The 23,550-nt window shown below is 47.6% G+C and overlaps 1 protein-coding gene across 1 annotated transcript; it reads left to right on the plus strand.

Annotated features, from left to right (window-relative positions):
- Window positions 1–9,314: 9,314 nt before the first annotated feature.
- LOC115328891 lies at window positions 9,315–10,783 on the plus strand. Its single transcript, XM_040210707.1, is given in 3 exon segments — window positions 9,315–9,504; window positions 9,589–10,452; window positions 10,455–10,783. Coding segments are annotated over 3 exon segments (1,383 nt in total).
- The last annotated feature ends 12,767 nt before the right edge of the window (window positions 10,784–23,550 follow it).

The raw sequence follows: 23,550 nt of genomic DNA on the forward strand, positions 1-23,550 counted from the left end.
GCCGAAAACCGGACGGTTCATAACTTGAACTTATGGATTTCTTTTTCCCAATAACTTTTTCTCCTTCGCTGGGACTAAAAAAAAAAAAAGACCTGACAACGCGGCCGACATCGAGGCGAAGATATCACCTCTAACTACCCAATCTCTTCAAAGATCAGCGCAGTTAAGTAGTAGTAACTACTGCTAACTTCGTTTGTTTTTAGCAATCACACAGCAGCACCAGTCGGGACACTGACTTAGCAATGAAATAGGCAATAAATTCCTTTATAACCTAGCGACAATAAACGAAAGGTTTAAGGAGGTTCGAAAATATTCGCGCAGAGGGAGGTGAAGCATGTGCTCGAAGTTGCTACATACGTGCTGTCTTGTCGCTGTGCTGTCTTGACGCCGTGCTGTTTTGGCATGTGCTCTTCTGTCGCTTTGCCATTTTGACGCTGTGCTGTTTTGACGCTGTGCTGTTTTGACGCGTGCTGTTTTGACCGTGCTGTTTTGTCGCGTGCTGTTTTGTCGTGTGCTGTTCTGTCGCGTTCCCAGATTTCCTACCTGCCCACAGATGCATGAACTGAGACCATTTTTTACGTAGTAATCATAGTGCTTTTTTATTTTGGGAAGAGGCGTTGGGGGGGGGGGGGGCATTTATTACGGGACAATTACTTGAGAGTTCAGAAATGGGGAAGGACGAGCAAGTTTCCGAACCGAACTCTTTTCTCTCTGGCACTGCCCTTAGTTTCAAGTTGCAGTTTCAGTAGACATACCTACTAGCAGGTACAAACTGCTCTAATGCAGGTAAAAGACTGGGAACTCGGGACGGTGCGGATCCGTGTTTCGTGCTTTTCGCAAGGCGACTGGGAAAGTGTTTTTGCAAGGTATGCGGAATATGGAACCGATTTTGTTATGCCCGTCGTTTCCGTCTCTCCAGGAAAACGAATAAGATAATCGACAAAGCCGCAATCACAGGCCAAGATTTACGACAACAGTACACATTCATTCAAACCACTTTACGTAAGATGGTTCGGAAGCCGAGAAAAAAAATCTGTCAGCTAACGCAGAATTGGGACGTCCGAAGGCTTCTGCGGACAGCTCTTACGTGATAACATGGCTGTGTCAGGTTTTCTACGTAAGAGCCGTGTCAGGTCGCGGACGTTCGGTGCACCCGGTACGAATCTCGACGACCTCCGGAGCGACATGACGAGAACGTAACGGGACACGTGTGTCGCTACGCGAACGCCCGATTGCCTCCAGCCAAATAGCATTCCTTTCGGGGCGACATGGCTGCTGGAAGGCTCACTGTCGGGATCACTCATCTGACATCTCCAAAAAGTCGGCATTTGCACGCGCAAGCAAAAAAAAAAAAAAAAAAGCACGCTAGGCAAGCAAAGAGGAAAACGAAAGAACCGCGTTATGAAAGGAAAAACCCCGTGTCGCTTCTTGTCACTAACACCTGCGACAGCTGCTAAACACACACTACTTCACTTCAAGAAGTCTCACTCAAGCACCTGGGTCAGCACGAAACACTGATCACTTCGGCGAAACGATTAGTCGAGGTAGGCGAGACAGGCGGGAGCTGAGACTTCGGCGGCCATCAAAGAACGGCGAAGCTTTTGTTTGTTATGGTATGAATCCAAATGGAAGTGCCCGTTTTGTAAACCTTTTGTAAAGAATAATAACTCTCATCACACGGGTCATTCTTTAAACGTAAAGATACGCGGCTGAAAAGGAAACTCCAACATATAACAAAGGTTGAACAACCAAGATCTAAGCTTTCAATCAATCTCTTAGCCAATGAGAAGTATAGCAGCCAATCGGGGGCTAAACGTCACGGAACACCAACTTTGTGGGGCGCGATTTAAAACGGACGAAATAGCCGCAATCTAAAATCGGTCTCACACAATAAATATTGCCGTAAAACTTTTTTTCCTAGCGGAACAAATTGTTTTTTGACATGCTTGTCTAAACTAGGCTGTTTAAAAAATCTTTTTTTTTCTTTGCAGTTATCCTTTAAAAGCTACGGTAAGAAACTCAAGATTTTTTTTGGCACTGCCGCAGACTTCAGTGTTTTTTTCTCTAGTCTTTAGTGCGCACAGAAGACATTTAGTACGTTATAAAAACAGCTATTAAGCCGCTCATAAAAGTTGGTATTGCCAGCTCGACGTCAGTGGGCTGAACGTCGAAATGCAGTTTTGGGGCGTTACATATAGGACAATGGGTGTACCGCTAGAACTCCCTATTTCTACAAGTTCTGTATGATATTTGAAATTGAGTTTTGCTTGAAAACTAAAAGGCATAATTTTTCTTTATTCCCGGTGATTTTTCGTTTGCTTGATGTATATTTACTCTGCCAGAAATTAGTATAAAATAAATCCAAGGTTATTTCACATTTCTATCTAAGAGCTAAGAACGAGTGGAAGGGAGAGAGAACCAAGCTCGTTCAATTGTAGCCTTCATCTCTCTTTGTGTTTGTTGTAGCATCATTAATTTCCTTCTTGTTTGCATTAAAACATTTGTTTCTTGTAGAGCTTATTCTATCTCGTTCTCTCTTCTCCGGCGTCCTTCGCGCGACTTTTTTTATGTAATCACTGTGCTGGAGAGTTTGAGATGCACAAAGTGACGCCTAGCTTGAAAGCCTGATTACCTATACAAAATATAGACAGAACGAAGAGAGAAGAACGGAGGGATAGAAATAGAGTCGAGCAAAGTAATCGACGCCGCACACTCGTAGCAACACGACGGGGAAAAGGAAAGAACTGCACCGCCAAACAAAATACAGGCGTAAGAAAGGGCGGTAGGAAAGGTCTCAAATACGCCCGACAGAGGGAAGAAGTAATTTATTTTCCCGAATCCCGAAGTGACCACTCGCGTAGATTCTCGGACCACCGTTCTCGCTCGGCGACTGCGAAAGGACCGCAGAATCGGGAGGGCGGGAGATCAGGACACGGTTCGGGAGAAAAAAAAAAAGATATCAGATGGGGATGATGGCCGAAGAAAATTCTCCGAGTTTCGACATGGAAGGGAACGAGAGAACTTCGAAATCACAGCAAGATTACATGCATTTATAGAAGCAGTCACGGCATAGCAGCTACTCGGAATAAAACTTACAAAAAAAAAATGAATATAAAGGAAAGTGGGAAATATCTAGAAAGGGTGTAGGATAAAAGATCGTGAATAAGGGGTCACGTGTGTGGGCGAGGTATGCGTGGCATCTCCAGAATGACGGCATTGGGCGTCGGTCTAATGCGTTTTTTTTTATTTTTTTTTTATTTTGATATTAGGTAGGAGACGCATTTAAAATATCGATATGGCGCAGAAAAATGCGTAACGGCAAGAAACAGAGTGCATGTGTAGACTGAGAGACACTGTTACAACGAACACGGCACTGACCCTTTTTGTTGCATTTTTACTTCGAAGGAACATTGACAGGCATTAAAATTTTATCACTTAGGACAATGCTCCAGAAAAAGCATTTGCCACTACCCTGAAAGGTTCAGTTACAGTCTTTAAATTCTTAGAAGAATATTACAACCCAGAACTGCGGATTTTGTTGCAAATAAGTGTTTGAACTAATACAAAAGTTCAAGGAAAGACGCCCACGTGTCAACCGGAAAGAGGCGGCAGGACGTCCGTCCACGTCCACGACGGCTGACGATCGTTGAGTGTGCGAACTGCTTCTGTCCGATAGGCAAGGAACAACAGATAACGTGACAAATCATTTGCAAATCAGTAAAGATTTCTCCTATGCAATAATTCATATTAGGATTTGGGTTTGAAAGGGCTTTTAAAGAAAATAAACAGCCAGAGTGCGGAGAATTCCCGAATCACACTCATAATGTCGTTCCGTATCCACTGAGATAGCAACCCTGGACGCCACGAACGCAGAGCGAAGAAATAAGCAAGATACGTTAACATTATAAAGCTATCCCCTATAGCTACGTTTCTTAACATGTGAGTGCTTTTGTATCGTTGTTGTTTCTTCGTGCAGGCTTTTAAGCAACCACATAACCAAACAAGCTCTCAAGTTTTACCTAAAAAAAGACAGAAACAATGCAGGAAGTAAACGTAGTCCTGCCCTTCGACGCAGAAAGAGACTGATGTAGATCAACTCAAACGGTATAAGAAGATAAAGTGAGTAGACAAGCGAGCTGGTTCATGTTACGCACTTTCGAAAAACCGGAAACGTCCCTTCAGACGGACAAGCTCGCGAAGTTTCTCTTCTGCCAGTGTCCAACGTTCAAGAGAAGTCGAGAGGAACGGTTGGAGCATTGTTTGATTAACCTCAAACTAATAGGAAGGAACCTGGTGTAAATAATAAATAGGTGTCAGATAGTTAAAGTTTCAAAGAAGGTCGAAGAGTTTACGAAAGATTCGTCTGCTATGAAATTATTATTTTTGGGGGGATAGTGGTCAGTTACTTTCATGGAGGGTAATTGTAATTGTAATAAATTACAATTTAGCCTTGAGTAATTGTCAATGTGGTTCCTTACTATTTTTGAGTAACGTGTACAAGTCTGCTCTGGCACACTAAACTCCTGCTGCCTAAGCAACGCGATTTTTATAACAAGTTTTCTAATTCTATGCATAACTTTTACATTAAGAGTTTTAAAAGTTTTAGAAAGGCCTTAACTAACATGTATTGCTTCACAGAACTATAGTCCTTCTGCCGTTTCGCTGTTGTGTATTTTTTCTATGTTTTTTTTTTTTTTTTTTAAACCCACTCCCTTTTGTAACACCTTTGGCCCTGAGGTAAAATAAATAAATAAATCGTCTTGTCATAAGCGAAGCATTTATTTAGTAGTCCTTACATTGTTGGTACTTTTTTTTCGACTTCTTCAAGCACCTGTTGACACCACACTCTGAAAGAAAAAAAAGAAGAAAGGTATCGATGGACACCAAAAAATAAATAACAACTTTTGAAAGCAACAACAATGGTCGATGAAGTATATTTCTAGGGTAAACCACACCCGAACTGTTTCCTCGCGCTTTCTTCTCTGCAAAGTGTATCTCAAAGGCTAAAGAGATTATCGTTTAGTTATCCACGCGCGTTGCCTATTTGAACATTGTTCTTCGGCTGCCCGGTCGAACCTCGGGATCGACTGGACAAAAAGCCGCGATCTATCTCCTCTCGTTGATTGACGTGTATCTTGAGTGATTGGAGACGCAAAAACAAACGATTACCGCGCTTTTTCCTCCTTCGATTTAAAGAACCAACTGCAAAACAAACACACACAAAAAACAAAGTTTTTACCACATGGTATCACTACTTGGGGTTTCTCGAAGGCCATCGAACAAAAAAATATATCAGTATGCCGATGTTTCACCGGATCACCCGCCGTGATATGAAGGACGATGTGGACAGAAACGAGTCAGCCTCGCAGCCTCGACAAACTGAAAAAGAAAAACAAGAAACACGAGGAACATGATCACACCACGACTTAAACTAACCCTGGTTACTGAGCATCCTACTCCTACCACAGCGTGGTTACCCTTCAGTAATGGCGGCGGCGCAATATGAGCGAAAGTTTGCGCATGCTCACGGACTACTGGAAAAACAAAAAAAAAGGTCCATTACATGCGAACACGTCCCAAGCTTGATCTAAGCAGTGTTTGACTCGCACATAGTCCGGACATTCCTGCAGAGAGTTCTGTAAGCCAATTGGGCAGGAATGTCGTACCAGGAATACAGACGCATCAGACACCGTCAGCAGACTGTCTTTTGTGTGACGCATTGGCAGTGGGACAGCGGCTTAAGAATCGCCAAGTATATATATTGAAGCCTTCTAACTGTCGTGAACCGGCTGCCTTTAGCTCGTAAATTGCGCCAAATAAAAAAGGGAAAAGCGACATTTGAAAAAAAGACAAAACAACAAAACAACTCGGGATGACAGGGAAACCCACTCGATAGTCTACAGGGGATACTAGTAGTTTGCACGCCCAGGGCTACCAGCAAAACGAGTCATAGAAACGGTCCAATGGACGTGTCCCGGCACCTAACGTATACCCCGAGGACGGCGAGCCAAAAACAGAAACACAACAACAACAGAAAAAACACGAGAACGAGTCACCGCTTTCAGTGTTGGGCGTAAAGCGAGTATCCGTCGGGATTCCTAAGGCGGGTAGCTTCAGGGGAGAAATAAAGAAGAAAAGAAAGCAGCAAGGTAGCCGCGGGGATGTATCGACTGATTTGTTCGGCCGGGTTGACGAACCGTCGGAGTGTATACACCAAGCCGGCAATGTTGCGCCGGTAGTTAGTTTTTGTTTTTCTTTTTTTGTTTTGGGGTTGGGTGAGGAGCGGGGGGAAGGGGGGGGGGGGGGAGGGAGATGAAAAAGAAAAGGGGAAGTAGATGCTAAGACGTCCATACTATTGGGGACGAGATCTTCCGGTGGCGCCACCTGGCGGGTGCACTCCTCTGACGTAGCGAATAGGATTCCAACAGACAACGCGTTAAGTAAACGCACGGACTGGTTATGCTCGCTAGCTTCTATGACGATTGAAGACGGTTTATTTATTTATGCTTATAATGGGGGGGGGGGGGGGGTGTATGAAGTATTTGTAAGTTTTCTTTTCTAATGCAGCCTAGTGTCTCGCTTTGTTTGATACAATCTTTAAAATGTTAAAGAAGAAACCTGGAGCTTGAAGGTTCGTTGACAAACTCGCAACCGAGTAGGACTGGCTCAGACGAGGCCAGTTTTTAAGCCTCATGGGACGGCTTAGGACCTATTGCGCAACAGCGCATCTCCTCCTACGTCGTCGCAAGAGGCATGAAAACCGAGCTTGTATCTCTCGGTCCTACGCGGTTGCAAGTGTGGGAACGGGCCTTGACACGACAGGTTGAGCCTTGTACGTCACGGGTTTTTTCGGCGCCTCAGGTTTCTTTTTTTTTTTTTTATCTTTGAAGGATTTTATAGAATATTTTGTTTTGCTGTCGCGAAAGTGTAGGACGTCATATTAGACAGTTTTAGTATAGCGTTGCTGGCTCTTACGTACGCAATACGCAATAGTATAGCGTACGCTAAAAATGACCTGCTCGGACCGAATTTAGCTGTGCGTTACGTTTTCGAGTGAACACCGCGCATGATCTTGGTTAAATTTGCTAGAGTCGTAGAATTCCGCGTTTTATAGCACAACCATGCTCCTGGAAAGAAATATTGAAAATGAAAACATGTCCAATCATTTTATTTCAAATTAAGCCAAGCCGCAGCTGCCTCGTCAAGCGCGCTTTTCTGCGGGTATATAGAGGCTACGAGTACGAGGGCGTAGCCAAATTCGATCACGGAGCCTCCGTCAGTCGTCCCGTGGAAACGGCACCTTTTATCAATGCTATCGCGGAATGAAATTCATGCCCTACTGATGTCCAGCGCATAGTGAGAACTTCGGCGATTTCTTTTAGAGTAGTTCGTCCGTCGGCGATGAACTGTGCGAATAGGCTTAGCATTGAGCAGATCGCAGCGTTAACGCACATTCCGAGCGGCGAACATTTTCGCTGTGCACTCCTTCAGCTGCACGGCGATCTGATCCGATCGCGGTAGGTCCCAGAAAGAATTGCCGAGCTGAACACCACGCAATTTCACGTAACACAGGAACTTCGAAAACACTACGTCGTCCTTGCTGCGCCAGTAAGGGTAATCGCCATCTTGAAACTGGCGCTCTCGTTGGGTCCGAGATCTCTTGAGAGCGTCCCGCAAAGCGCGCTAGCCCGCCTCGCAAAATCCCCAGCGTTGCGTGCGTACGCAATACGCCAGCCCTTTTATTGCGTTCTGCGCATGCGCACTCACGACTCGCAATTTCCTTGCGTACGCAAAGCTATAGCGTACGGTCCACTAAAACTGTCTATTAGCACGAACACACTCGCGCGCTGTTCTGTTGCGTGGCGCGGTACACTGGTTTTAAGCTAAGAAAGCTTGCCGAACCCCACGCTAGCGTGTAAGTGGAATACGACAGTTGCTGGCTAGCACTCGCACCGCAGCCTGCAGACCAAGTTTTAAGCTTTTGTTGTTCTTTTGAAGTAGTGTTTTTCATGCCCCCCCCCTCCCCCTCCCTCCCCCCCCCCCCCCCCCCCCCCATCAAATTCGTGGCAAAGCAATTCGCCAGATCGCCAGATTGCTTTTTACACGAAGCGAACCTTGCATTTTCCAGAAATATTCGGGTCCATAAAAAACAACGCAAACGTTCGTAATCCCCACCAGGTGTCCAACTCACATTTTGGACGCCGATGTGTGACCGACTTATCAGGCATCGATCGCGGAGGTGCTTTCGCACGTTTCTCGACGACCGGGCGATTAAGGAGGCACTAAATAAAGCAACTCCGGAAGCCATTCATTACGTCTTCCAGCCAGTTGTTTTGGGGAAACATTTGTTTACTGGTTAACAAAATGCAAAAATAAATAAACTTGTGTTTAATAGAAACCCGCACTGAAGGAAAGCAGTGGAACCGATACAGCGCACAAAGTCGCTTTCATTGAAGCGTTTACTAAACACGCGAGAAGTTCTCAAATTTGGCTTGCCTATTTTTTCACTCGATTAACCATTACTTTCTCACTTTTTCCTCGTTGTAATACTTTCGAAAATTACAGCCTGTTCATGCGGTAGGTGTTGTACTGGGGTAAAACGCTAACTATTCTTTTCTTAGTATTTAGAGCTTCCGTACTGTCGTAGCGAACAGCATACCACCATCCGGAAACTGCGATATTTGAACACCAAACATGCCTGTTTGGCACGAATAGTGCTCGTTCCATGCCTTCAAGCAATGATGAAAAGTCATCCTTGTAACAAATATGGCTCAAAAAAAGTGTTATATTGGCATCGTCGTATTACCCGAACACATGAACGTGGCTTGCTGCAGGCCTACAAGCCACGTCTCTAGGGCGGACGGGGGGGGGGGGGGGGGGGGGGGGGGGGGGTATCTGTAGCAGTCAATTCGTCCAGCGTCGCCACCCACAAAGAAGACGATGCTACTCGTTGTCCCGAGCCCGGCGACAAGTGGATTAAACATAATGTTTTCACCTAAGCTGAAAGTCGGTTGCACCATCTCTTCTGTTCTGAATGAAGAACGCTCTACACCTAAAACGGCGTGCAAGTTTGTCTTCTTTGGCGCACCTCGTGCGGGCGACGACGACGAAGTGCTATAACCAAAGACGTCAAATCTTCCATACCTGGTAATTTTTCGTATTTTTTTACCTTCTATTGCGAAAATCTCGATCAAATATTAATGGGCAGTATTTCTAAACTCAGTGTGCCTGACAAAGAAATCAAGCAGACCGCCGAAATCTCTTTTAGAGAAAACTGCAGCTTTTGCCACTGCTATCGTTCCATGTGAACGAACATGGAAGCGGCCCAAGCGGGCGTCCCTGGCGCGGCTAATACAGCACTGAGCATAACTCCTGAGCAACGTCAAAGGAACGAAGCACCCGAAACGTCGCAACCACATGATGGGCACTCTATTTGTTCCGATGGTTCCACTGCATCGTCGACTACAGACATCAACTGTATGAAACAAGACGACGATACCGGAGGTCCGTATCAAGAAGTCAGATCACGAAAGTGAACTCGGCGCAACAACTGCACCTCCAGCTCGGAGACAATAATCCAATCAATAGCCATCGAAGAAGGGCTCACTGTTGTGTTCGCCCCTGCGGATACTGAGACGTTAATAACATCCCTCAGTAGCGTGAAACTCTCAAGAGCTCTAGAAAGCTCCTGTCCTGACGGCATTCACGAGGTTCGCTTTAACTGCAGATTGAATGTCATCGCAGTGGACACCAGAAATGGTGAAGCTACAAAAACATTGCTCAACTTGAATGCTCTCTGTGGAATTCGGGTGATGTCATACTCTCCACTGGCTGGAGCAACGGTGAACGGAATGATTCAGGACGTCGAAAAAGAGCTTTCTAATGAGGAGATCACCTCGCATCTCAGGTCCAATATTAACGTTGGTGCCGTCCGACGCCTAAGGAAGTCTAGCACAGTCAAAGTCACCTTCCGGGGCAAGATTTTGCCAACACATGTTCTTTTGAGGCATGTGCGCCATCCCGTCCATCCTTTTCAAAAAAGGCCTATCCAGTGCCTTAACTGTTTTGGATTCGGACACAAGCGAGTGGCCTGCAAACGCCCCAAAAAGTGTGAACATTGTGGCAAACCACATGCATCAACATACATAACATGTCAATCAATGCCTGCGAAATGTGTCAACTGCGGCCAAGAACACGAAGCTACAGCACGCTTCTGCTCGAAGCGAAAGAAACTAGGGGAGATCCAGGTGTACTCAAAATCCAACTCGGTGGGCTTTCATATCGCCAAATACGCCTTGGAGTACGATAAGCACTTCCCGGAGATGGAATCTACTCGAGCAGGCAGCAATGCCACGAAAGATCCGACTGTCACTGAACTCGAGAATTCAGGAGAGAAAGACATGGAAGAAACTTCGAAAGATCTGACTACATCATCACTATAGACGACGGTCGTCAGCAAACAAAACCTAAAAGTCAAGCAACTAAAGAAGATTGCCGGGGTTCAAGTCCACACGACAAACAAAAAAGCAATATGCCGGCTGCATCAGCACTTCAGGAATCCCAGACCTTTTCTGCACCCACCACTCAGCCGCAACCCTGCCATTCGAAGGACACAAATGCGCAACCAACAACTTCCTTTGGAGACAGTTCACCTCAATGGATGTCTTTTGTCAAGGCCGCAGTCAAGAGCGCTCTCAGCGTACCTAAAAGCATCGAATCAACCTGGGCAAAGACACTTACCACCATAACCCAAGCAGTACTCCCTGTTCTTGAGGGATGCTAGGGTCATCTTCTACTCAAACTAAGGGTTTTACCACCAGAACCTCAGTGGTGTCCGCAAGAGCTACCATACCCGACACGCCCAGTCGAATAGACACCCTCAGTAGAAATGGCAGAGCTCGCTTATGGCAGAGCAACGCCGGGCGGCCATAACTAGAGTCTGGCAGTGGAACTGCCGGGAGTACCGCAACAAACGTGGGGCCCTAGCGCAATACATTGCCGGACTTGACAAACCCCCCGACATAATAGCACCCCAGGAAACTGGAACCGAGACACCCTCACTTTCGGGCTACAAGGTGGTTATCCCACGCATATGCCAGCGCGTGGCAGTCCTAGCAGCAAACCACGTAAATGCCCTCATGCACGAACTCAGCGACGAGAGCATAGACCACGTGCTTATAAAAATCATTCCCGAGAAGCGCCACTGGCCCTCGTTCTTTATTCTCAACGTATACAGTCCGCCATGCAACAGGCACGAGGATTTTAGCAAACTGTTTGCGCGCGCGCTTAAACTTGCACGGAACCAACTCCTCATAGCAGACGACTTTAACGCGCCGCACTCGGCCTGGGGATACACTCTCTCTATGGCCAAGGGCACCCGACTTTACCATTTAATCTGCCAACAACGCTTCTCTATCCTGACCGACCCGGAGCAGCCCACGAGGACGGGCAACAGTGTTACCCGCGACACGTGCCCGGACCTGGCGCTGACGAGATGCGGAAGGTGGTCGGAATGGTCAAACCTCGAGGTGAACCTGGGAAGCGATCACGCCATAGCCCAAGTGGACATCGCCGTCTCGCCAGGAAAAAAGTTCCTCCGGAAACAAACCCTGACAGACTGGGACAGGTTTCGTGCAGCACGCACGGCCACACACAGCGAGCGAGAGCACGAGGATGCTTCCCTTGCCAGCTGGACCGAGCGCGTGATGTGCGACAAGGACACCTATACGGGAACTATCAACCTGACAACAGAGACCCCAGAGGTGGACAGGCACCTGCTCCACTTGTGGTAGGCAAGGCACGATCTGATCAAGCGCTGGAAGCGCCAGAAGCTAAACCGCAAGCTCAAGAAACGGATCGCGGCAATCACGGCGGAAGCACTCGAGTACGCAACCCAACCGCCGCTTTCCAACTGGAACAAGAAGTGCACCGATCTCCAGGGAAAACTGGGGACCAAGAACGCGTGGCAGTTCTTGCGACACCTCCTGGACCCTACCAAAAGTAAGCGCGATACCAGCCAGAACCTCCAGAAAATTGTGCGTGACTTCCCTGGCACCAACCAGGACCTCCTCGAACAGCTCAAACTACGGTACATCGGCTCGTCTTCGGACGAGGAGTATCATGACTACGAAGACGAGCCAAACCCCCAACTCAACGTCCCCTTCAGCTTTGAAGAGGTATGGAGCGCGTTCCAAGACCTGGGCCGTAATACGGCACCTGGCGAGGACCGCGTCCAAAACACGCTGCTTCGTAAGCTAGACGCGGGTTCGGTTCAGACCCTCTTGAAACATATCAACCAGGTATGGTAGAACGGCGAGCTCCCCAAGGAGTGGAAACACTCGGAAATTATCCTCATCCCCAAACCTGGGAAGGAGCTCTGCCTCGACAACCTGCGACCGATCGCCCTCACGTTCTGCGTGGGAAAGCTGATGGAACGGGTCGTCCTCAAACGGCTGCAGCCGCACATGGAGGAAACGGGCGTGTTTTCGCACACCATGTTTGGTTTTAGAGGGCACTTGTCAACCCAGGACGTCATGCTACAGCTAAAAGAGGACATCCTCGGCCCCATCTCCAGGACGACGACCCAAGCGGTGCTCGTCCTGGACGTCAATAGAGCTTTTGATAATGTAGGCCACCAGCTAATCCTCCGAAACCTGACAGTCACCAATTCCGGTTCCAGAATGTACAGCTACCTGCGGGACTTTCTACGGAACAGGACTGCCACCATTGGTGCAGGTGACCTCCGCACGGACGTCATCAACACCCCCAACAGGGGCACGCCGCAGGGGGCGGTGCTCTCGCCAACCTTATTCAACCTGGCAATAAGCGGGCTGCCCCCGATTCTGGAGCGCATCCCGCACATTAAACACTCTCTGTGCGCGGACGATCTCACAATCTGGACCATGTCCGGGTCTGACGGAGAGAAGCAGGACGCGCTTCAGGCGGCAGTCGACGAAGGTCAACGGGACCTACGCCAGGGTCACCTGCATATCTCGGCAGCCAAATCCGAATTGATCCTAGGCTGCAAGACCCCAAGGTCCCGCCGCAACTCGGAGTCCAGAAACGAGATACAAGTCTTCCTGGACGACGGCTCTCAAATCCCCGTGGTGCCGCGTGCCAGAATCCTAGGGCTTCACCTCCGGGAGGACGGAAAGGCGACCCCTACCCTCACACTCCTCCAGAACCAAGTCACCCAGATTCTACGCATCATGCACCGGGTCGCCAGCCGGCGGCACGGCCTCAGGGAAGACGACACGATCAAATTGGTTAACGCCCTGGTGGTTTCGCGCACCATCTACGCCACACCCTATCTGAATCTCACCAAGGGAGACGAGGACAAGCTAGATGTCCTCATACGCAAAGCGTACAAGACGGCCCTCGGACTTCCCCCGTACACCTCCACAGAGAAGCTACTCAAGCTCGGCGTCCACAACACTTTTAGGGAGCCGGTGGACAGCCACCTCGCCTCTCAACGAGACCGACTCGCCCAAACCCCTGCGGGCAGAAATGTCCTAGAGTCGCTCAAGATTCCCTTCCAATGGGACAGAGAAGACACCACGGCACCCCTCCCAAGACACATCTCGAGCCAAATCAAGGTGCACGCGATCCCCCGCAACATGGACCCGACGCTCCACGCGGAACACCGCAAGGCTCGGGCAAGATTCTACCAAAAGGCGTATGGCAAACTGGCTGATGTCCTGTACACAGAGGCGGCCACATATGCCTATCAAACGAATGCAGCGGCAATATGCGTCGTGGACGGAACTGGGAGCACCCGAATCACGGCGTCGCTGTGCACCTCTAATATGAAGATTGCAGAGGAATTCGCCATCGCCATGGCCAATGGGCTCGGAGAAGATCACGTCACCATCATAAGCGACTCACAAGCAGCACTGCGTCGCTTCCTAGCAGGCCCTGTCTCGCCGAAGGCACTCAAGGTCTTCACCCAGAGAGACCGACAGGACTTCCCCACAGTGAAACTCATATGGATCCCAGGACACGACGAGGTGAAAGGCAATCGGTGTGCTGACAGCGAGGCCCGGGCATGCACTCTCCGGGCCGCTCCTGTCGCCGTGTTGCGACTAGGGCTAGGTGCATACTTTTTTCCGGTGCCAAACACGTACTCCGAAGTCAGGGCCTACCATCGTGGCCAGAGGCGTGAATACCCCCCGCCACACAAAAATCTCAACAGAGAGGACGTGGTCGCTTGGCGCCAGCCCCAGACAGGAGCGTTCCGCAACCTAGCGCTCTTGCACAAATTCTACCCTAAAAAGCTACAAAGCCGAATGTCCGCATTGCGGGCAATATGGTTCCTTATCACACACCGCGTGGTTTCGCACCGCTCACCGTAACATCCCCCCTCCCACCCTGGTCCCACTCCTGAAAACTGGGAAGCCGCACTGCTGAGCTCGTCTGCTGCTGACCAACTAAAGTTGATAGGGCGGGCGAGGCTGACAGCCGACAGCGTTGGGGCCCTGGACTAAGGGAACCACCCAGAGACCAATATACAGACATAATAAAGTTTATTCCTCCTCCTCCTCCTCCTCCTCGTGCATGTATTTACCCTCCACATGCTCCTACGTGCCTTCCCCCCCCCCCCCCCCCCGAACTCAACCAATTACGGCGCTCGAATATATGCCTCGCTATCGCGCGTTCCCTGCCCGTTTTCAGGGTGCCCCCCAATAAAAACAAGGCTCTTTTTTTTTTTTTTTTGCAAAAATAAATTACGCGCAGCTTTACGCTTTTTTCTCCGCCAAAATGTATCCATAGCACTTCGAACCAGATGCCAAATTTTCAGAACTAACCGTTGGCTCAATTAAAAGAGATAAAAAATTGGGCGAAGACTGAGTGTTAGGCGATGCGGTGTTTATTTCTAGGGTTAAAAAAAACCCTGTCATTCACAAGCGCCCCTCCTTGCGTTCGGACGCGCCAAAGATGCATTTTGGAAGACTTGCTCGCCGTGTAGCTTGATCTCTTCCCCGATTCATGTTTACAATTAGAGCCTCTGGGCCTTAATTGAGAATATCGTCTGATACTGAAGCCTTGCTAAGGTATAAAGTTTATATAATAATCTAGAGGAAAATCTATGATGCATCGTACCGATACATGACTTGGGAACGGCGAGGCGTAAACGGGACATCTGTGGTTCCAGTTGGCTGTTCTGATGGGCGCACATCACGGTCGACGCCTTAAAATCCACAAAGACGAAGCAATAGACCGCCTTTAAAGTCTGTACCCTGTATTTTTCTAGATTATTTTGCCGGAAAACATTGGAATAGAGGATTGAATGAAACTGAGAAAAGTTGAAAAGCGCTCTAGAAGCTTTAGCTCGTCGCGGCAAAAGGGACACGCCTAACCTTTTGTCCAGAGCCGTAATGTAGAGAGTTTGCCATTCGTTGGGAAGAATCAGTGTTGTACGCGTTCCTCAAAAAAAGGAACGAAAGCTCGTTCCTCGTTCCTTCTGATTTTTGGAACGCGTTCCCGTTACAAGTTCCATATGGGAAAAAGGAACTCGTTCCCGTTACATTTTCAAAAATGGAACGTATCGTTACATATACGTTACATTTGTATTTTGCTAATTACTATATTTAGTTTCTTCAAGCAGAGTTTTTTTGTTTGTTTTTTTATTGGTCCCATTAGTAGTCAACATACGAGTTTGTATGTCGTTATGGAAGGGCAACAGGAGAAGAAAACAAACGGAAGCAGGGTTTCATTTGTTGATATATTCAAGTTAAAAATCTCAGCTTTTAACCAAATTCACGTTTGTAGTGGACGATTCAGACGAGCCGAATGTGCTTTTACCCAACATTGTACGAGAGTTTTACAGCAACCTCACACGTTTCAATTGAGCGAAGTCCCTTGTTCGAACTTAAAAACATGTGCTTCTCGATGTTGTTGTCCCCAAGACGAGCGAGTCGAGGAGACGGTAGGGCTTTTGGAAGGATTCCGAGTCAAGAGGTCCAACGAGTCAAAAGATCTAGTATTGGACCTTTTGACTCGTTGGATCTTTTGACTCGTTGGGTCTTTTGACTCGTTGGATCTCTTGACCAGAAGCGTTTTGGAAGGTCAGTCTTAGAAACTACAAATACTTCTTTGTAAGGTTGGCTTTGTTGTTCATTTTGGAGGTGAGGGGGACAAGAGAAGAAATATTTTTTTTGTATCTTTTATGTGACCAATGTTCGGGACACAAGGGTGCGTTCGATGTCTGGCAGTCTGTGATCTTGTTTTAACTGTAGGTCTCGTTATGGAAGCTCACAAGTGGCTGTAGTCGGCCTTAGCTTTCTGGGTGCATGATGATTCGTGGAACCAAAGAAAGTAGCTGAGCTTGAAACAACCCTCTTTCTTTGTCTTGTCCTACGACTAAAAGCCTTGCTTTTTGTACCGCCGTTTCGGACACTCAAAAAAAGAACCAACCTTCACCATCTCTCCTGTACCCGAAAGTGTTAGCAAGCGAGGACCACACAAAAGAATCCACAATATTAGTAGCCAAAAAGGTAACGAGATCCTGCACTTCGTAGAGATATTGTTTTGGTACTTTCAAAATTCCCGGTTCGAAACAAAATAAAATTTACCCCACTGAACGAAAAAAAGGAACGCCGTTACTCTTTCCGTTCCAGTAAAAATGTAACGCGTTCCCGTTCCAGTTCCACCGATGCAAAATGGAACGGCGGCGTTCCTTCGTTCCTCCTAAAAGGAACGCGTTCCCGGAACGCCGTTCCTTGGAACGCCGTTCCGTACAACTCTGGGAAGAATAGAAGACAAATGAGGAGGCGCCTTTGGGCGAAAGAGGGCTGGGCGTGTTCAAGGGCGTCTTCAGAAATTAGATTGTGTCCAACCAGAAGCCGGAAATAATACCCTGGCGCAGGTCGCGAGAAACAAACTTGATAAGTGCGTCAGAGTAACTCTCGGTAACTGAGAATGGTGTGGACGTGATGTTTCAATCACGGTCATACAAAATCATGGTGGAAAAATGCAACTAGCGGGACGATCGACATAATCCGTACACCAAGCGCAAACAGCCGGGAATCTGCTGTGCTAGCGGTTGCACTCTGTCCGAGCAAAACAGAGTTCGAGCGGCGCATTCGTTTCTTACATCTTTCCAACTGGCCCAACTCACCATTTTTTTTCTGCATGATCATGATCGAAACATCACATGCACCCTATTTTCAATCACAAACAGTTTTTACACTTCACTTTTACGCGCTTATGAAAAACTACATACGAAAATATACCTTTAATTGAAGCAGTTGGGTTGTGTGTGTGTTTATACAGCCTAGAACTTGGTCTGCCTCACAGGGGCGACGAGTCTCCCAGCTGTAGATGAGAAATTTAGCCAGTGCGGTACAGCCGCTAGCCTGGGGTCTTTAACGTGCACCACGCAGTAGTGATACACGACCGCACGCCGGTACGATGCTCATCCAGATCGAAACGGGCAGGGGTGGGGCTCGAACCCAGGATCCCTGGGTTCTGCAGCGCGAGCTTTCGCTCCACGTGCTCCGAGCTGGTGTGCGCTAGACCACTCGGCCACCGATCCCCCCATTGAAGCAGTTGCTCGTTACCACCGCTAAGGGTTCTTTTAGGCTGCTGATTGGCCAAGAGAGCATGCCAAGCCCACTTTCTGCGTCTGGTGCACGCCCTGGCTCTGCCCGCGCCTCCCATTGACCAAACTCTCTGTATACACGGCTCAGCTTTTGTTCGCTTCCTTTCTCCGCTCTACTGTCGCTCTCATTCTCGTTCATTTTCTCGGGACCGCCGATGTCAGCGCCCAGGTTCTTTCGCGTTCAGATGGATGAGCGAATGCTGACGGCTGTACCCTTTATAACGAACGGTAGCCTGCGCCACCTAGCCTAGAACTTGAAAACTAAAAATATGATATCTTTACTTCGCCAATTTGCTTACCGTCTACAATTTCGTAGCTATCACCGAGCGGTGTGGGATGTCACCGGGATGAGCTTAGGGGGAGCAGGCAAAACTACTAAAACGTCATGGCCCTACCTTTTCCCTCCGGCGAGGGAGTCGCCTGACCCCAGCTGTGTTAGTTAGTTGTACGTTATTCAATTCTCCTTAGATAATTTCCACCGGGCTTCCAATCTCCTCTTTGTCATTAAAATGCGCCTATCCATTCTTCCATTCTCGTCTGCAAACCCCAGCGCTCTGGCTAAGGCCGTCACCCCATCCGGGAGGGCGGAAGCAAGCCCTGTGCACCTTAACACCACATGTTCAATTGTCTCGTCTTCCTTTTGGCATACGGCACAGTGCATATTTATTTACTCATACTTTGTCCTATATATCCTCGTCCTCAATACTCCGGTTCTAGCTTAGAATAACAACGAGCTCCGCCGTGAATTATCATAACCAATATTCCTTCCTTATTTCCCGTTTTCGTCCCCTGTGCACAGTTAAAGCTGATTTGCCGTGCATTCTTTTCTCCCACATATTTCTCTCGGCTTTTTTTACTTCTTTCTTCACAGAGGTAGTTTGCTCTGCACTAGCCCTTGACTGTTGATATTTGAATTTCAGCTTTCGGGTTCGGTTGTTTAATTTGCTGTTTAGACTTTTTATGTATAAATGCTTATTATATATAGCCTTCTCGCCGATGGTTTAAGCTCATCTATGTCTAGACTTTGTTCAAATTTCAACTTGCTGATCGCCTCTCTAGCTTCGAAATATTTCCAGCCCATGTCTCCCCGCAATCCTTTATTCAATGTGTTCCCATGTGGCCCCAGTGCCAGTCTTCTACCCACGCTCCTCCGCCGGGTCTCTAATGGTGAATCCGCTTGCAGATTTCGAGCGCTCCAAGAGCATTTCATGTGGAGCGCGCACATTCCGCTCGCAGATTTGGCTCGAGTTGGTCATCTTCCGCTCGTAGATATCTGGCAGTGGACGCTCCACGGAGCGCCTCCAACTCCGCCGAACTCGCTCTGCGGGGTTTTTGCAGATTTTTCCGGAAGCTGACAGAGCGCACGACATCCATCCTTATAAATTGGCAGTTCGCATGCGCGGCGAGGTTGGCGAGATCGCCGGGCTGGCGGGCCGGTCTGGCCATGGTCGGGTCGTCGAGTTAGATCTGTTGGATGGGTTGGTTGTTTACGCAGGATTGTGACGGCTGGAACGCTTCTACCTGGCGTATATTAGTGATAGAAAGCTGGGACTGGAGCGTGGTAAACCGTAAGCGCTGACATCCGTGATCGTGATAGGAAGAACGAGAAAAAGAACGACAAAAAATCTGGAGACAGACGCAATGTTAGGCCTGTTCATTCTGGAGTCAATGATTGTTTACCTTTTTACACTGCATGCCACCGGTGCTTTTCCCGTGCAATAAAGCAAGAATAGATCAGGCAACGACCGTGCAAGTGATGATTTGTTACCTATGCGTTTATTAAAGTCGTACCGGAAACCTAAACTACACCGATGGCAATATCGCTGTGCGAGCCCCGCCGCTTCGAGGCGGCCGAAAGGCATGCGACGGTGGCGAATGCGGACGTCTTCCTTATTATTTGTGACTTAAGCTCCATGGTACGTATAATTTCGCCCGGCCTGTGTCGCGTGTTACTTCTGCAGTGAAGCAATGACAGTTGTCACTGGTCGTCGGAAAGATCAGTCGGCCGAGGCGTTGGTGGGAAGGAGGTAGGCTTGTCCAGGTTCGAGCAGCGGCCATTTTGAACGGCCGAGGGGGGGGGGGGGGGGGGAGGGGGAGGGGAGCTATGAGGGAGGTCGCTCCAAAAATTGGAGTTTATTTTCCCCTCGTCAATTCGCAGCGGGTCCCACGGAGCGAAATTTTGCCTCCCTCGAGAATTTTGGAAAGCGTTCCGGATCTATGAGTGGAATTCACCATAAGGTCGGCTGGACCTCGGATTTCATGCATTATTCCGCACTGCCAAAACACAGCCCCGGCACCATAACTCAATTCTATATTCCCCTAACAGCTTCATATCTATTGTAGTTCCAAAGTGCCTTATGCTTCGTAATAGCTGTGAAGTAACCAGGTCTCTTCAATTTTATTTACCACGCAGACTATTTATTGTATGAAACATGTACATCAGTATACATCGCAGACTTGTCCCGTCGCTTTTACTGTCTCGAGCCCCCTTGTACCCATGTCTCTTCTTCTTTCTTTCCCACCCCAGTTGGCTTGTCCACTACAGCTGCATTCCTTTTTCCTTTCTTTAGTATGTTTTCTTCCTATTTTTTTTTAGTATTGTTTTCCCTCATTCAGTCATGCTCCTAGGTATTTATACTCCTCTACGTATTCTATTAAAACATCTTGAATTTTCAGCGAGTCCCGCTTCTCATTGTTTAAACTATTATCCCCCTACTTGTCGCTACTGAATTTGACGCCCAGAAAGTCTTCTTCCCCTCCAAAGATCTTTATCAGCTCCTGTCACATATCCCGACTATCTGCTAACAGTACAATATCGTCTGCGTAGAGTATTCCTGGTAAACCTTAATTTACCCTCCCTCTCTTTATATCTGACACATCAAAACCTAAACTGCACTCTTCTCATTTATTTTACATTCTACTCAGGTATATCATAAAAAGTAGACGTAATAGAGGACAACCCTGCCTGAGTCCTCTTTTTATTTCTGTCGGTTCTGTTACCGTCTTCCCGCGGTTGCCAGACTGCCGCCCAAACGAAGCATTTTGCATCCATTGTGTCCAGACAAGATTTTGAAGCTTGACTCTTTGTAAAACGCCTATGTAAATGACCAGCGCGAAAACAACAATCTGGCGAGACTGACTATACTTGAAAATGCAAAAATTAGTGAGGCTGCAGCGCAGTACAAATTTCTGAGACATTATATAGATAAAAAAAACTCGTTAAAGTCAATCAAGACTGCTTACATGTGTGAATGCGGAAGCATTCCTACAGGCAGGGGGCCACGTGTTCATTTTTCGCACGGCGCTTCGGCGGTGACATCACGCTCCCCCACTGCGCAGGCGCGGCGAACTCCGCCGGCTCCACGGCTTCCGTGACGATGCATCTGCGTTGCTGTGCTTTTTTGTGTGTTTTATTTCTGAGGCACGTCCACTTTGACCTAGAACGCCTCGCCGGCTCCCGTGACGAAGCATCTGATATGACGCATCGCAGTCAATGAGAATTTATTGCTCGTTTCGCTGTTACATACAACGCCGGCTTCGCTCCATAAGACTGCTAATGCTTTAGCGTTAAAGAAAAAGTAAACTCAAGTATTCAACCTTCATCACATTTTTTCGATCATTTTTCTAAGATGCGTCGAAATGGTGAGCCTTGGATACAGGTTTCTGAAAATGAGTTTGTGCCAAAAATACAGAAAAAATGTGCAAAAACCAAACCCCGTGTTTTGCTTTTTTCAGAGCATTAGAGAGAAATAATTACTCTAATCTGTAAAGAGAACCGACAATTATAGGTATGCAGTGTGCCAATGATCACGACGTCTTATGTGCTAATTTGGTGTTCAGAGTCGCATCGCCCATGGTATTGTTCTATTTCGAAACTTTAAAATGTTTAGACAAGGCGAATCCAAATCCATTGCCCAGCAGCCACTAAGAATACGACATTAACCAAGAGAACGTTGAAGAAGCGATCAGGAATCAAGAGACGTGAACAAGATCAGCCACGCTCCGTATTTCTTTAGCTGTCAGAGCCACTTTAAATGTTATGAGACGTTAAGAAGTAAGACCTTCATTGATCGTGCTTTCTTCGTATGAATCGAGGTGATTAGTTTTCTGAAAAAGACAGAGGAAAGTAGAGGCACGCATACTCTTTTTTTAACTTTATTTCCACCAAAAAAGAAGGGAGAAGAGGGCGGGGGGATAAAGGAGGGCAGAGCCGTTTATAGACATTTTCTGTGTACTCTCGTCCCCAGCCACCTAATAGGCGTATCCGGTGTGGGCGACGAAAAAATAATGAAACGTTTCAACGTGTAAAAAGTAAGAAAATAAAGGGGAGGCAAAACAAGAAAGTGTGACGTTTACGGTTATATCCTAAATGCCTTCTATTAGCGTGGCAAAGGCAAAACAATGGTTTCGCCCATACTGGAATGACGTAAATTCAAGATGGCGGCGCACTTGCAGAAAAGGTCTATATAGAGAGTTTGGGCAATGGGAGGTGCGGGCAGAGCCAGGGCGTGCGCCAGACTCGGAAAGAGGGCTTGGCATGCTCTCTTCACCAACCAGAACCCAACCCAATCCCCTAGCGGTGGTAGCGGCAAACAGTTCTGATCAAAGGTTTATGTTCGTATATAGTTTTAATGAAAAGACGGCGAGAGTGCAGGCGAGCTGATGGTAGCTAATCATGTCGTATTACACCTGAGACTGCGGTGGAAGAAATCGGAAGAACTTTCAGTAGAAGGAACAGACACAGAGAACGTCTCAAACTTAGCTAACTGGTTTATTTCTCAAACAGCCTTTAAGTACCCTCGGAACTTTTTTCCCAACCACACTCTACAGATAAACTCCTTTGTTGCAGACATTTCGAACCGGATGGAACACGCGCAAAAGATACAAAACAACCCACACATGAGACGAGGACTTAACAGTGGACACTGCTGTTAGGATAATTCGGGACATATCTCTCTCAAGGTCGCTGCGATGATCCGCAGTGTCCCATTGTTAAGTCCTCGTCTCATGTGTGGGTTGTTTTGTATCGTTTGCGCGTGTTCCATCCGGTTCGAAATGTCTGCAACAAAGGAGTTTATCTGTAGCGTGTGGTTGGGAAAAAGTTCCGTGGGTACTTAAAGGGTGTTTGAGAAATAAACCAGTTAGCTGAGTTTGAGACGTTCTCTGTGTCTGTTCCTTCTACTGAAGGTTCTTCCGATTTCTTCCACCGCAGTCTCATGTGTAATACGACATGAATAGTTTTAATAAGCGCGTAAGAGTGAACTTGTAGTAACTCTTTGCGGTTGAAAATAGAGTGCACGCAATGTTTCGACCATGATCATGCAGAAAGATGTACGAAACGAATGCGCCGGTCAACTCTGTTTTGCTCGGACAGAGTGTGACCACTCGGACGGCAGATTCCCGGCCCTCGGCGCTTGGCGTGAGGATTATGTCGATCGTTCCGCTAGTCGCGCTCTTCCACCATTATTTTAGGTGAGCGTGATTGAAACATCACGTGTACCATATTTTCAGTCACCGAGAGTTACTCCAATGCACTTATCAGGTTTGTGTCTCGCGAACACCACCAGGGTATTATTTCCGGCTTCTGGTTGGTCACATTTGAATTTCTGATGACGCCCTGGAACACGCCCAGCCCGCTTTCGGCCAATGGCACCTCCTTATTTGTCTCCTATACTTCCCAACGAATGGCCAAACTTTCTACATATACGGCTCTGAAGGAGGGTAGAGGCAAAATTTGCAGTGAGCTTTATGTTCACACTCCTCTAACGCATGAAATGCATTATGGGGAATTGGTGAGAAATTTGGTGAGTCACGTGACCTCAATTCATCCACTAAATTTGGAGGGGAGACTGAATATTTTTATAGGTCACGTGACGCGATTTTTTTCCGCTAAATTTAGCGAATAACTGAATTGGTGTGCAGGTCACGCGACGTCGATTTCCCGCTAAATT

Source organism: Ixodes scapularis, unplaced genomic scaffold (assembly GCF_016920785.2).
Source record: "Ixodes scapularis isolate PalLabHiFi unplaced genomic scaffold, ASM1692078v2 PGA_scaffold8__174_contigs__length_109621045, whole genome shotgun sequence".
NCBI lineage: Eukaryota > Metazoa > Arthropoda > Arachnida > Ixodida > Ixodidae > Ixodes > Ixodes scapularis.